This window comes from Mytilus trossulus, chromosome 1 (assembly GCF_036588685.1).
Source record: "Mytilus trossulus isolate FHL-02 chromosome 1, PNRI_Mtr1.1.1.hap1, whole genome shotgun sequence".
Classification (NCBI taxonomy): Eukaryota; Metazoa; Mollusca; class Bivalvia; order Mytilida; family Mytilidae; genus Mytilus; species Mytilus trossulus.
The window spans coordinates 65,997,959-66,011,772 of NC_086373.1; the positions used below are offsets into that span (position 1 = coordinate 65,997,959).

General features: G+C 30.7%; 1 protein-coding gene across 3 annotated transcripts in view; it reads right to left on the reverse strand.

Annotated features, from left to right (window-relative positions):
* The window catches only part of LOC134682382 (cilia- and flagella-associated protein 54-like), a 67,250-nt gene that overhangs the window by 15,833 nt on the left and 37,603 nt on the right, over nucleotides 1-13,814 (reverse strand). For all 3 annotated transcript variants that reach the window (XM_063541764.1, XM_063541763.1, XM_063541765.1), the window contains 18 exons: nucleotides 13,327-13,424; nucleotides 12,763-12,995; nucleotides 11,996-12,183; nucleotides 11,318-11,554; nucleotides 10,722-10,951; nucleotides 9,882-10,132; nucleotides 9,213-9,368; nucleotides 8,455-8,640; nucleotides 7,981-8,068; nucleotides 6,377-6,547; nucleotides 5,863-5,929; nucleotides 5,370-5,570; nucleotides 4,868-5,131; nucleotides 4,011-4,162; nucleotides 3,390-3,538; nucleotides 2,800-2,967; nucleotides 1,871-2,051; nucleotides 730-756 (listed from right to left, as the gene is read on the reverse strand). In XM_063541764.1, coding sequence (XP_063397834.1) covers nucleotides 730-756; nucleotides 1,871-2,051; nucleotides 2,800-2,967; nucleotides 3,390-3,538; nucleotides 4,011-4,162; nucleotides 4,868-5,131; nucleotides 5,370-5,570; nucleotides 5,863-5,929; nucleotides 6,377-6,547; nucleotides 7,981-8,068; nucleotides 8,455-8,640; nucleotides 9,213-9,368; nucleotides 9,882-10,132; nucleotides 10,722-10,951; nucleotides 11,318-11,554; nucleotides 11,996-12,183; nucleotides 12,763-12,995; nucleotides 13,327-13,424 — 3,047 coding nt within the window. The remainder of the gene's footprint in view (nucleotides 1-729; nucleotides 757-1,870; nucleotides 2,052-2,799; nucleotides 2,968-3,389; nucleotides 3,539-4,010; nucleotides 4,163-4,867; nucleotides 5,132-5,369; nucleotides 5,571-5,862; nucleotides 5,930-6,376; nucleotides 6,548-7,980; nucleotides 8,069-8,454; nucleotides 8,641-9,212; nucleotides 9,369-9,881; nucleotides 10,133-10,721; nucleotides 10,952-11,317; nucleotides 11,555-11,995; nucleotides 12,184-12,762; nucleotides 12,996-13,326; nucleotides 13,425-13,814) is intronic.

Consider the following 13,814-nt stretch of genomic DNA (forward strand, 5'->3'; position numbering starts at 1 on the left):
TCTGAAAAGTTAAAATTTTCAACAACAAAAATAATAATAAATACAACAAACAGATATAAAATCTATTAACTTGTTACTTTTCAGTCTATCATTTAAACATGCAAATGTATTCTTAATATGAATACATAAAACAGTGATAAAACTAGACAAAATTAGTTTAACTGGTATAATATTTTATGCTAATCATAAAATATATCATATAAGTAAAAACAAAAATTTCAAATTCTTCATGCATGAACTGGACAATATAAGCCGTAATCTTAGAAATCTGTGACAACTTGCGTTGGGCTGAAGTAAGAATTTTTTTTAAATAATGAAACCGAAATCTCGTCAGAAGACAGAAAATTCATCATAAATACCAAAAGTATCAGTTTAAATTAAGAGAGACATATATTTAACAACAAGTTCTTATATACTGTGGATTCATTATTATTCATGGGATAGCAATGTTCATGGATTTTGAACTCAATATAAATATTCAACGATGTACAATAATTATATGGGCAGGTATGCAGACAAAAGAAACTCCACTAAATCAAATATCCTCAATCCACAAAAAAAATAAAAGAATCCACAGTAATCAACTTTAAGTCAGGTCTACGATTTCTTCGATAGGCATCTAAATTATTAAACATAGGATTATAAAGCTTTCTACTATATCTATAATGATGTGTATTATAAATATAATAATTGTGAAATATAAAAATATAAGCTCGTAAAAACTTTTACCTCTCTTGGCTACTTGCGCTTACAATCCTGTTAATGAATGTATGTAGTTATAAAGACGACCTTCACATTAAAATGGCAAGGGAGATAATCAGAGATAGAGATCAGTAGCCTGAAACCAATGAAATTGTGCAGAACTGAATTTAGTGCATGAAGGTCATGCTAAAAAAGTTATTTAAGTTCTATAAATATTTAACTCTGGACGGTTAAAGATTTGTCTTGTATTATTACAGATTTCCAACCAAGCACCAAATTGTCTACTATAAGAGTTAAAATCTGTTTCTGTTTCTGAGTAGCTAAGCTTGGAGAAAAGTTTAAGAACAGATTTTTTTTCAATCTATCAAAGTCTTTATGAAAAATTTGATTAAAAAATAAACTTATTTTGACCCAGATTCATCTTTTCACTATCCCCAATAATCCAACATATGATGGATTCTTTTGGTCTTTTTAAGCAATTAAAACTCCATGTTCTTGAATATCAATAACTGTACTTGAATAGGTTTTTCTCCTTTAAAGTATTGCAATAATTAAAGTTAAAGACTGTAGAGTAGATGGCCCAAAAGCTCAGTTGCAAGAAAAACCAATATCCTTTGAAAGTTTTATTGAGATTTATGTAGATTCATATTTATCCATAAATCCAACAATCTACACCTATCTATACAGGCTGTCCACTAACCAATCAGATTCAGTACTGTAGAAAGATTCTGATAACACTGAAGGTAATACTTCTCTGACCTCATGTTTTATCTTAAATCTAAAATAACTGCATATGTTTTATATAAATTCTTGCAATGCATGTGTATAAAAATTATACATTAAATTCTTGAAAATTACCCTTTGATTACAGACTTTCCGTTTTGAATTTTCCTGAGTATTTTTGTGATTTTAATTTTTAATACCAACTTATTCAATAAGGTAATTATATTGCTCTTATCAAATTTAAAATGGCATTGGATTCTCATCATGGAGATTTAAAATTTTATTTCTTTTTAATTCTAACATTAAAGATTCTAAATATTTTTGAATGGAACTTATTAAATTTATGGACAGGTCTTAATTCCTTGAAATAGCTGCATTTAATTTTTCATTTTAAAAATTAAGGATTTCTCCAACATTTTTATGTTTTTAATAGCTTTCTACAAACCTTGGTTGGGCAATAACTTCTTTCCTCTTTTTGAACAATCTTGATGACTTCAGTAACTTGAGAGCCGACATGACAATTCTGGCAGCCATTGCAGAATGGTGTTTCTGACAAGCTATGGCAGCTTGTTGAAGTTTACATAAAACAACTAATTCCATCTCAGCAGCAGGCAAACCTTCAAGACCTAGAAATGTATAATTCTAGTTTTATAAACGTTTTTTTAATAAAAAAAAAAAATCTGTTCTATTTGAAGCAATTTTTACACCAAGACTTTGACGACTTAATGTGTCCAGTACTTCAATTGAAATTGTCCTTGGGAGGATAAATAATTTAACAAAAGAAATATTATTCTATTTAAATTTTACCTGGAAGTTAGTTTATTCTTCTTACATATATCATAGTTATAGGCATGGAAATTTAGTTATTTAATTAAAATATGAGTAATTGCATTAGAAATAGTATTTTTCTATCCAAATTCTAAATTATATTTCAATGAAAAACATAATCTGTTTATAATTTTTCTTTATGTTCATGAATTTTAAAGCTAAATATACTATTAAAATGCAAGCACCCATTTTGAATTATTGCAACTTTCTGTTGTGCAGAAAAAAAGTATGTGTGTGGAATCTTTTCTAAACTAAAGGTAATGTTGACGTTTTGCTGAGACAGTTGTTAATTGTTGAAGATGCTATTGTCATTCTTTTTGACTTTTAGTGATATAGTTTTCTGTCTAATTGATGTATGTATACCTGAAATATATTTTTCTCTTTTCATAATAATCCATCAGATATCAATCTTTTGTGAATTTTGTGGGTAAAGGTGAACCACGAAATGAAATATCCACAAAATTCCAATGTTTCCTCAATTTAAGAAAATTAGTGCCCACATAAATTAATTGAATCCACAGTATCTGAAAAAAGAAATGTATTTACCATGTTTGTCATGTTCAGCATTTTCCTGTATCACCTCAGCAATGGTTCCTACCATCTGATCAGCTATAGCCAGTAGTGTCCCCTTGATCATTTCCTGTGTCAATGGCTTCTTACTGGCTGTAAATCTCTTGTTAGCATGCTTGTGTTGGACACTGTCAGCTTCCTCTTCTGTAAAATATCAGAAAACAATAAATAATGATTTGGTAAGGACTTCTAATTTCAATTTTCAAACATCAAAATTCAATTGACTTGACAAAACTATAAGATTTCATTTTTTATTTACACATTTAGTTAACCCATGTTCTGGAATACGTTAAAAAGGTCCATACAGAATTCAAAGGTTTTTAAATGTGAGCATCCATTACCAAAACATGTATAAATCATTATTTTATTGGTGTGGTCTTAAAAAATCCAAGTATTCAACATCCTAAAATATGTTTAAACTAAATAGCCCTACATTTGGAATTGTGTTTTGCCTATTCCATACAAACTCCATTCATGCAATCAAATAAATATTCTTGATTATCTATATTGAATGAAAAAGAATTTGAAAACTTATCACTTTTCTCTCCTAATGTTACTTTTCTTACCATCTTCTTTCTTTGGGTCATTGGACTTCCCTGATTTAGAGGTAGCTCTAGACTGAGCACTGCTTGTGGAGAGTTTAACTCCTCTACTACCCAATCCACCTTTTGACATGGTACTCATTGTATAGGGTTTAGCACCACTATCAGTTATCCTAAATAAAATAAAATTAATAATTACATGAAAATTCAACCAATATACTTTTGAACTAGTACAACATGTATGTATTATTAATGTTTCTTACAAATCAAATTAATAGAAATCCTGTTATTTCACATTTTAAACTAAAAGCAAATAAAAATATCACTTTATAAATTTCATATGTATGAAGTGCTTTTATAAGCTTACTGTTTTTTCGTTCTCTCTTTCTGTCATTTCTAGGTTACGTGGTGGAAATAAGAGAAAAGAAGCTTACATAAAATTTGGAAAATTCTATTTTAACTGATTTGATGGAAGGTGTGATTATGCCAGGTGCAAACATAAAATTGAGAATGGAAAAAGACATTTTGGTTTTTAGAACAGCTCTTGAGTTGTCTGATTGGTATTGATAAGTATATAGCTCATCTTTTCTAAAATGCTTCAAGACAATTAATTGTAGTCCATGGCCCTATGGCCATCATACTTACAATGTATCTTCTATCAGTGGAATAACATGGAGTGTCTCTGCAAGTTTGATGAACAAGTTGGCCTGGGCCAAAGATAGATGGCATGTCATGTGTGGACCGTAAAGAGTAGCCAAACTGGAAGACAGTCTTTTATCTAATACCATCTCAAGCAGCTACAAAGATTGAAAGAATTATAAGTACCGACTATTGAAAAAGTCCATACGCGATAATATAAAATTGGAATATTTGTGCGTCCATGAAAAATCTCAAATAAAACCATTATCCTCATAAAAATATCATGGAAAATGTAGAATATCATTTTAAAAACAAAATATATGTCTTACTTTGTATGGTAGAACTAAAAATCTGAACAAGAAAAGTATTTGGTGAGTGTTGCATTATTCCCATACAAGTTTGAATTGGAATTATTCATATTTGAAAAGAAAAAAAAACTAATGGTAAACATGATGTGTTTCAATAACTTGTCCATACCTTTTGTTACAATATGTCAAACATTATACACAAAGTAATGTAAAAACTTAACATTGTAACTCAAGTCAAATTTTCTATCGTAAAAAAATTGTAGTATGCTTTTGTATCATATCTAATTGTTATCTTAATCATATTGTATTGAATTTGTAAAAACTGTAGGATAAGATATAAAATCTGAAAGTATCATAAATGCTTATTTGGACCTCAAACATCTAACAGTTATCAATAACAACGAAAGCCATAGCATGTGTCAGAAAAAAGTAAACCTTGCATAAACAAATGTGCAAACTGAAATACATGTGAGAAATCAGTATATAGTAAAAGTTTTGATATGAATTAAATGTATTATAGATCAGCTTTAATGGTTTTTATTTTATAATTCTCACCTTTAGGTTATTAGGTTCTGTGATAGGTTTACTAGTGTTATACTTCAGAGAGCTCATTTTTGATTCCACCTGTCTGAAATTACTGTCTCCAATATGTGGTAGCCTTTCTCCATGTAACAGTCTTTGCATAACAATAAATGCTTCATTAAACAAACATAACTCTGTCAGTACCCTGACCTTCAAAATCCTTCCATCAACTGACCTCTGGAGGTCACGAGATACAAATGTTGCTAAATAGGAGTATAATGTCAGAAGTGGAAGTACCTGAAAAATTAACAGCCGTTGTTTAATTATTTAACATTAATCTTCTTTTGACTGTTCCCTACATCATCTTTTCTGCCAATCAAAAATTCCTTTTAACATACCTATACTCCCCTTTTCCATAAAATCAATTACTACTGGATTTTTGCATATCTTGAGCTTATTTCAAATTGCAGTAGAATGTCTGTTTCACAAAAAATATAAACAGTGTGTCTACATTCAGATTTCTTAAAATACTTACAAACAAATTATGATTGCCTCTGGCTAATTCTTCAGTTACCCATCTCAAAGCAGCGGCAAGTTGTCTACCATCGCTTCTGAACTTCTCTGACAAAAGGTCTATTCCAGGTACTAAGTTTGTTACTTCACAACCTTCTCCTACATCATACAAGGCATAATCTCTATCAGCCCTGGGGTGGGGTAAAGATGATCTAAACAATGCCTACAATGAATAAAAAAAAATCTGTAGAATGGTAAGTACATAAAGTGACAAAAATTTTGAGATCAGGAAAAATAAAAAAATGTGTGAAGGTATACATTTTATAAATTCTGAATCCTGAAAATGACAAACCTCACATTGTCTAATTTCACTGTGATTTTCAGTAATCTAATATTAAATTTTTTAATTTTTAAAATTAGTTCTCATTGAGATTAACACTTTGGAATTCTTTTCCAGAGTGATTTACAATTATATTAAATATCACTCTAAAATCACAGGATTATTGAGTACATACCTTGAAGAAATAGCCAGATAGAAAACAGCATTCCATCCTTAATCCTAAATCTGAAGTCAGTATGTATCTGAAAATATAAATGCTCCTAAATAAATTATTTGTATTCTGGAAATTATTCTGGAATAATCCACAAGTTCAACATGATAGATATTATGATCATTATCACAAAATAGTTTTAAACTGAAAGTAGTTATTAAGAAAGAAGTGTGAGACTATAAAATGGTTGCCATTTAATTCGTAAAATGAAATAAATATTTAGAAACGATTGCCACACCAGTTAAACCCTAACCAAAGACGGTGGTTATCATAAATCATATGCATTCCCAAATTGTCTTTAATTCAGATAATTTACAGTTTGCACTATGAATTGAGTGTTTCTACATTATCAGACGACATTTGTTGATCGTTTTTTGTCTATTCTTTCGAATAATATTTGTAATTCAGTTGCAGTATCATTGACCCTCATAAATATATCCTTGTATTAGATATAAATATAGGAAAAAAGAACACTTACTGTGCTATATTAGAAGCCAGTACTCCGCCCACCATACATCCCCATAGACCACACCTCTGTAGCATGTCTCCACTGACATCTGAACTGTCTAGTAAGCTCCTCCATGTATGGATAGCATCACTTGTGTTTAATACCAAGTCAAGTGAATCAGACCAGTATTTATATGCTCCTCTGAAAAAGAAAAAAGAAATTACTGCTTGACATGTTTAATAAATGTTCAGCAATTTTTTTATATAAACATAAAAATGTACAGATTTCAATAATTTCAAATGTGAAAAAAAAGGAAAAACTACTTGTAAATCTCAAAGTAATCATGTCCAAAGCCCGTAATTTCAGCAAAAATTACCGGAGCAGAACTTAACTTTAACTTGACCTGTAACTCATCATGGTTAACTCACATACTAAAAATCAGTGCGATATTTGAAGGTGTTTAGAAAAAAAGTCTGTATTACTGTGATTTTTAACATTTTTTCAAAGTCAAAACACCGTAATTTCGCCAAAAATGAGTGGAGCAAAACGAAACTTAAACTTGATCTGTAACTCATCATGGTTAAATCACATATTAAAAATTAGCCCAATATCTGAAGGCGTTTAGAAATAAAGTCTGTATAACTGTGATTTTTCAACAAATTCTCATAGTCCAAAGCCCATAATTTTGGCAAAAATGAGTGGAGCGGAAGCAAACTTGAACTTGATCTGTAACTCATCATGGTTAACTCCTATATAAAAAATCAACCCAATATATGAAAGCATTTCGAAAAAAGGTCTGTATAACTGTGATTTTCAACGATTTTCAACAAATTCTCAAAGTCCAAAGCTCGTAATTTCCGCAAAATTAGTGGAGCGAAACCAAACATAAACTTGATCTGTAACTCATCTACCAAAAATCAGCCTAATATGAAGGCGTTTAGAAAAAAGTCTGTATAATGGTTTGTAGGGGAATTACGGAATAACATAATTACGGAATTTCGGATTTTCGGACAAGGGTAAAAAACTATATGACACCAACAACTTCGTTGCAGGGCCATAAAAATGCATGTTGATTACATATTATTTATAACATTGAATAATGTAGTTGTTTACGACTGATAACAATTTTTTTTTGTAATTTATTTTTATTTCATCTGAAAATACACCAAGTATATATTGTGATACATAATTATATAGTTAATTCATAAAAAATATTTATATTAAATTTTTCAATAACAGTCTAAAATTAAAAAGTTACTTATGCTAATTGTTCCAAATTTTCTACTCGATCATACACATCCTTTATCATTCTGGATTAGAATACCTGAATATGCTGATAAGGTTAATAATTGCATCTGCCTTCTCCTCTAGCCACATGCATCACTGCCTATACAATGATGTTGAACATGAGAGGTACCAGGAGAGGACTGATAACAATTACTGGTTAAGAATACCCCATATCTGTTTGAGATCTATGTCAAATTACATTTGAGTTTTGGGGTTCATCATATTATTCTATAGTTTAACCCAAATATTAAATTTTCATTTTTGTGAATGACCATTTATTGGAATTTAGTAAACTTGGAAAACATTACCATTGATGAAGATGTGTTTTCAGTAAGAAGTAAACATACCTAATATTACCAGCATGATACTGTAGATTTCCAAGTTCATGCATGGCTTGTGAAGCCAATCCTTTCTCTTTCTTGGCATTCAGCATGTCTGTGAATCAAAACGTAAATCCAAAGTTAATCTCTTCATTACATAAAATAGAAATGTGAATGTAAAAAAATCATATTTGCCTTTCCTATACTTTTCTTAGTTCAGTGTATCAAAATGTGTCTATACTAATACATCAACCTGGGATACTACTATCTGTACTGTATCATTTTCTTTTCATCAGGATCTTAAATTTTCATGATTTGTTTCCTTTGTCAATTAAAGTAAAAAAATATTTATTTATTTATGTACTTCATCTTTAATTAAATTGACTTTTTAACAACACTTTTCAGTCATCCTTAATATATACATATAGGAAAATGTGGTGTGAGTGCCATCTAGAATATGAGCCTTGGAATACAAAATATTGATACAATTTTAAAACATACCTATTGTTTTCTCATAAGAGGACAGGACTGTAGGCAACTGTGAACGTGGCATGCATGAGGTTTGTACATCGTCTACATATTCAAACTCATCATGGCTGATATCTGGTGGCATGGTGGGTTGAGGTCTGGCAGTGTTTGGCTGGAATTCTACTTTGGATACTTGTCTACTCAGAAAACCATCACCTGCTAAAATAACAAATAAAAAAAGATGTACTGTTTGCTAATAACTCACTGACTACGCACACACACCTTTTTTACTGCAGTGTTTGGCTGAAATTCTACTTTAGATACATGTCTACTCAGAAAAAACATCACCTGCTGAGTGCTCGAATAACAAACAAAATAACATGATGTACTGTGTGCTAAAATCTCACAGACTACACCCCCTTTAAGTCTCCAGTCAATAAAGGAGAACCTAGCTATATAGCAGGTATTGAAAATGTGTCACACAGTATAATATGACCAGATGAAGCTTGGAGTCATATTACAAGCTTTGACTTGTAGCTTCTGAGGGAAACAGAGGTAATGATAGAGGCAAAACTAAATCTTTATAACCCCTCCTGACTTGTAAACTATTGAGCAGCTTACTTTCATAAAAAATATTGATGAGATTCCATTGTAAACTTTAACTTGGGTTGTAACTGAAGATGAATATTCACTTTGAAACAATATTTTTTAAGATTAAAATTTTAATAATATTAAACGCAACCTCTTTTATGTTTTGAATACATAAATCAAGCGACTTATTTTGAACTTACAATTTAATTGCTGTCCAGCCAGATATAACATTAACAGTTTACGACTGTGCTGTAGTGCCCTACTGGTGTACTGTGACTTATCTAATACATCTCTCAATGTCTGTAGACTGTGTGGAATGTCCAGTGGTACAGATACTACTCTTTGTCCATCTTTACCTACAATGGAAACTTTTCTATAAAATGTTGAAAACTGATAACTTCAATGGTTTTTTTCTGCATATCCTTATCTTAGTTGCTCAATTTAGCTTTAAAGTGACTATACTCAGACTAGATGATTTTAGTACAATTCTGAGACTGAAATAATGACTTTATGCAGTCATTCTGTTTTCTAAAATAACTATAAATATTCAAACTTATTTGCCAAATTCGGCCTTAATTAACCCTACTGATACTAATACAGTTTTCATAAGAAATGTGAGACTGTAAGAATGAAATTTTGAAGTCCATTTTTTATTTCTGCTTTCCAAAAAAATGTAAATATTAAACTTTGTTTAAAATCTAACTTAGTTTGCTAGTATATTCTTTACAAAACATATCCACCATCATTTGGGCTATCAGAACAATAGCATGATCAATGTATTCAGTTGCAACATTTATTTTCCTCTTGCATACATTTGTACTCCATATATTCAACCAATATTTAACTAATTATTAAAGGTATAAACCTACTTGTGTAGACTCCATGTCCCATGGGATCAATCTGTGCTCCAGGAGATATTTTAGACAAGTTAGATTTGTCTATATGTGTCAGTAGCTGGGCATGTAGATAGTCCTTAGCAGTCACTATACCTCCAATTTTCTGCATTAATGACAGATAGTGTGATTGTGGTGGTCCTTCACCCTTCAAGCTCTTTATTTTCCTCTGTAGTTGTCTCTGGGCTTGTACAAGTATAGGAATAATTTGTTCACCATAACGATCACTGAAGAAGAAAATACATAGGTGAGTTCTGTTTCTGACAATCTATTTACTGGCTGGTAATTCTAAACGGTTTTGAACAAACTGAACTATTAAACTTTGTTGTGAAGCTGGTTTTTTATGAATATTTAAATCTGGTTTCAACCCTGTATTTTCTCACTATAAAACTGTTTTTTTTGTGTTTTCAAATATATATGTCATGATAAAGGCTAGTTTCAAAAAATAACAAAAAAGTGTTGTTTCCAACATGTTAATTAAATTTTTTTTCCAAACATATATGTCACAAGCAATTAAAGTTGTTTATTAAAAAATAAGCTGAGGATCAAAATTATAAAATCCTTTTTCATTTATCAGTTATCAAACTGTTATAGAGAGCATGCAATGCCCAAACTATGCAACTGTTTACTTTAAAACATTTACTTCAAAAACCATTATTCTGAAAATAAAAACCTGATGTTTTCTTTACCATTATACAGAATTGTCAACTTGCAAGAACTTCCTTCACATTATCATATGCTTAAAAAGAAACAAGTTTTCTGCTGTCATAATAATAGAATCTTAAATATCAACTTCTTAAAAAAAATCCTACTTACTTTGTGAGAGCACTAAACCTAAGGGCAATGTCTACCAACTTCTCCCACTTCTGTTCATAATACAGTAATTCTATCACACGGAGAATCAAACGCTTCACCCAACGAATGTCTAATGAACTCATATCATCCAATGGATTTTCATGCTTTAAATTAGCTCCTCCCTTCTCATTTTTAATGTCCCCTGTCCATGATTCAAAATAATCTCCCAACTTTGTTGCTTTCTTTTTTGCCTGAAATTATACATTTCGATTTACTAATTTGTCAATCTGTATTTTATTAAAAACTCTCTTTAAAAAATTAACTTAAAGTGATAGAAAACACATGAATTGACCTAATCACAAACTATAACATGGTTGAAAATGATGATTATAAGTAGCAACACACCTTAGAAAAATTAGCTTTTCCATAACAAAATGTGAATGTTAAAACCATAAACAAAATATAAATGGATGGTTTTCTGATGATATCATGAAGTTATTAAATAGGCTTTGTTTTTAGTTTGTATAGATTTTTTGTGGTAGTCGGGTAGCTTCTCTGTCTACCAAAAATCAATCTTATTGGAAGACAATACATACCGAATATATAAATTTAAATACCTTAAATGCTTGAGCTTCCAGAACATTTTGGAATTGGACCATCATATCCAGAATACTGTCTGCAGCCATGTACATTGGCATCCAGACCAGACCTCTAAGTTCGTCAATGGTCACCAGTCCTTCCTCTCCTCCAGGCTGAGAACTGACAGCTCTCAGTAAAGCTGTGTGGGCACAATTCCATAAAGCACGACAGGAATTCTGTAGTAATGTCCAATGCTGTCCTCTATGGGCTAGTACCTGCAATATTTTATGCTTGAATGATTCATCTTTTCATAGATTGTTTATATCATATACAAGTTGTATGTCAAGAAGTGACCATGATACATGTATTTCATTTAAATAGGCCACAGTTTTTTCAGATATTCATTTCTTTATTTTGTCTTAAGAGAAAATTCAGGGCCAACATTTGTTCAGTTTGAATAGTAATTCATAGATGCTTTCTTATACTTTTGTAATGTTCAATTTGGGCTGGACTCAAAATTAATTTTCATGCTGTTTTATTCTTGAGGTATCGGTACACTGATTTATATAGAACACATTTTCTGCCCTAATGAGATAGTTTCTGCTTCTCGTTTTTTGTCATTTAATTTCACTTTTTCTTCGACATAAGCAAAGTTTCAGGATAAAACAAAAATGAAACAAATGTAAATTAAAGCTCATTAACTACCAAATACTTACAATAGCTCTGTTGAAGAATGCAAATGATTTCTTCATAGATTCCAGTGTAACTTTAGTTGACAGTATCAGCGTATCAGTGTTCTTAGGCTGAACCTTAGGAGGGTCTGCATTACTGGCTTCAGATCTATATGTCCTAGGTGTGTCCTCCTGCTCTGGTGGGAAGAAGTACATTTGTGGGGGAGGAGCACCTATAAAACATAAACAGTTGTGGTTATATTTACATGCTTTAAGATTACAGAATTTTTTTCCAACCTTATTGCATTTCTAGAAAAGTTGAACTCAAAATAAGTTCTAGATTGCTCTGCATCTGACATTTTTTTTATCAGGCATTCAACCATTTAAAAACAATTTTTTACTTGTATAAGAATTAAAACGCCAGATTGCTGTTAATAAACTCTTCATAGATATACGACGTAAAACTTTGTATACGAAAGACTCATCAGCTATAATCCAAATACCGAACATAGTTGAAAAGCATTGAGAAAATTTTTACCCAGAATTTTTTTACCAATAACGGCTAAGGTAATTCATATATAAAACATAGAAATACCTGACCCAAAATTAGAATGGAAAATTTCAGTCCCAAAAACATAATATATTCACCATACATGTTTCAATTCCTTATTTATTTTCTTCCATAAATAAGTGACTCTCTGTAACATACTATTCCCCTGACAAATGAATAACAGACTAGGTTTAAACACAAACACCCATATTAAATTAATTTAAGTCTCCCAGCACCCAATAGATATTGGAACAACCCATACCAGTAGCTAGGGCAGCTGCTATTTCAATGCCAGTAGCTGTAGTCCTTGGTCTCTCATCAGCTAGGTCTAGACTTTCATATACACGGTCCTCCCTGCTGGCCTTCATTACCCTCTGTAGTTCTTTCTGATCTTTCTTAGAGAGCTCAACATTCCTGGATGGTCCCCCTTCCCAGCCAACAATAAGGGTACCAGACGTCTCAAAAGTAAACCATTCTTGGTCTAGGAAATTAGTCCTGAAAATAAAGGATAAGTTTTAATACCTTGATCAGCTAAGAAACATATTTCTTTTCAAGATGAAATTTTTTTAAGAAGCACAAAAGATTTTTTTACATTGAAATTATTTCATGCCTTTGTCTGTATCTTTTTCTCTAGAAATGCATGACTATTGTGTGTATTAGTTAAACACTGGTTTGATGCATGCTATTTCTTTAAACATTTAGCACACTTGCTTCATTGACAAATGCATGCTCATTTGGTATCATAAAACTTTGTGTCAAACAGGCATATCTGAAAATTGGTAACACACATAATAAATTTATTGAGATCTCAAATTGTTTGACTTACTTGTATAAATTACTACTGTATGCTCCCATCATCTTATCTCTGGTCTCAAGCTTGTGCAGGAAGTTGGAAAAGTGACTCAGTCCTTGTATCAATGACATCTGTAAAATAAAACAAAATTCACATTCAAACAAAATCATACATATAAACTACAATATTACATTACATATATGTTTCATATATAAAATAATACATTTTTTAATTTGCATACAAATCTAGAGACATTTGAAAATTCTGTCTTATTCCCCATTAAAATGCAAAACTTATAACTGCACATGCTTTCCATGACAAAGTTAAAAGCATCCATAGAAAAAGAAACGATTGGCTTAAAGTAGATTCAGGCTAGAACTTCTTTGTTATCTAAATTCAAAATTTACAAAAATTATATTTTCCATATAGTTACATCATATAAGTAAAACACTGTAAAATGTGTATATCTTGAAACAAAAATAAGCAAATGGAAAGTATAATTGTCGTTTGTTTTCTCTTAT